Here is a 989-nt window from a genome sequence, read left to right on the forward strand (position 1 = left end):
TCGTCCGGCTGAAGATTTCATTGTTGCATAAGCCGCACACGTCCGCTCTTAGCAGCCAAAACTTAGATTGGGGGCCCGGGGCTTAATGACAGCCCGGCATCTGACGAGGCATAACCGTCACCAGCAGCTCAGCAACGCCCTTACTCTTAGGATCGTGGGTTTAACTTGCACAGCGAACCGGAGGAGGAACGCGCCGTCGATTGTGCCTGGGTTCCCTTTCCCTCCTTCTCAGTCTCCCTACCTTGGCATGCACTTTTATTACAATGGCCTTGCCGGGGCAGGCTCGTACCGACGCTCGATATTCACCACTGCGGCCGCCTTAGCGTCCGCATATTACATGGGAGGTCTAGCCCGTGGGTCCGCATCAGCGTCGTGTGAGGCACCATTACCTCCTCCCCCCCCTCCTTCCTCCTCCTCCTTCTCCTCCTCGCCTTCCTCCTCTTCGTCCACCGATGGCCAAGACTCTCAGCCCCGTTTCATAAAATTCCCCTTACGGCGTGATTCCGACGGCACGGCTGGAAGGGGGGCTACTTCTGTCACCTCGATCTACCCAGGCAAAGGCCACAGCATACGGCGCTCTTCGTCTTCCACCTCCTCCCCTACCGGCTCCTCCAAGGCCAGCGGCGGCGCTGGCGGGCCCTACACCACGTCCGTCGTCGCTTTCAAAGGACAGAGGTCCTACATGGAGGACGATTTTTTTATTTCCAAGGACGGGTCTTTCGCTGGCGTCTACGATGGGCATGGGGGAGCAGCTGTTTCGAAATACCTCCGACAGAATCTGAACGCTCAATTCTTGGCGGCATTGCCGGACGCGGACATGCGAAGGCTTGGACAGGAAAAGGTGACGGAGGCGTTGGCGACGGCCTTCCGGGTGGTGGACGAGGCAGTGGTCAAGGTCCGGCACTGGGCCTATATGGGGTCGACGGCTGTGGTGGTGGTGATTCACGCGGAGGAGGCCAAGGCAAAGGAGGGGGTGGAGGAGGGCGGGC

General features: G+C 59.8%; 1 protein-coding gene across 1 annotated transcript; it reads right to left on the reverse strand.

Annotated features, from left to right (window-relative positions):
* Positions 1-638: 638 nt before the first annotated feature.
* On the reverse strand, positions 639-989 carry NGA_2121300 (uncharacterized protein; the record flags this gene model as incomplete). The annotated part of the gene is made up of 1 exon (XM_005854273.1): positions 639-989. A coding segment is annotated over one exon (351 nt), but the record flags the coding sequence as incomplete, so codon positions are not given.

This window comes from Nannochloropsis gaditana, assembly GCF_000240725.1.
Source record: "Nannochloropsis gaditana CCMP526 unplaced genomic scaffold scaffold559, whole genome shotgun sequence".
Taxonomy (NCBI): Eukaryota; class Eustigmatophyceae; order Eustigmatales; family Monodopsidaceae; genus Microchloropsis; species Microchloropsis gaditana.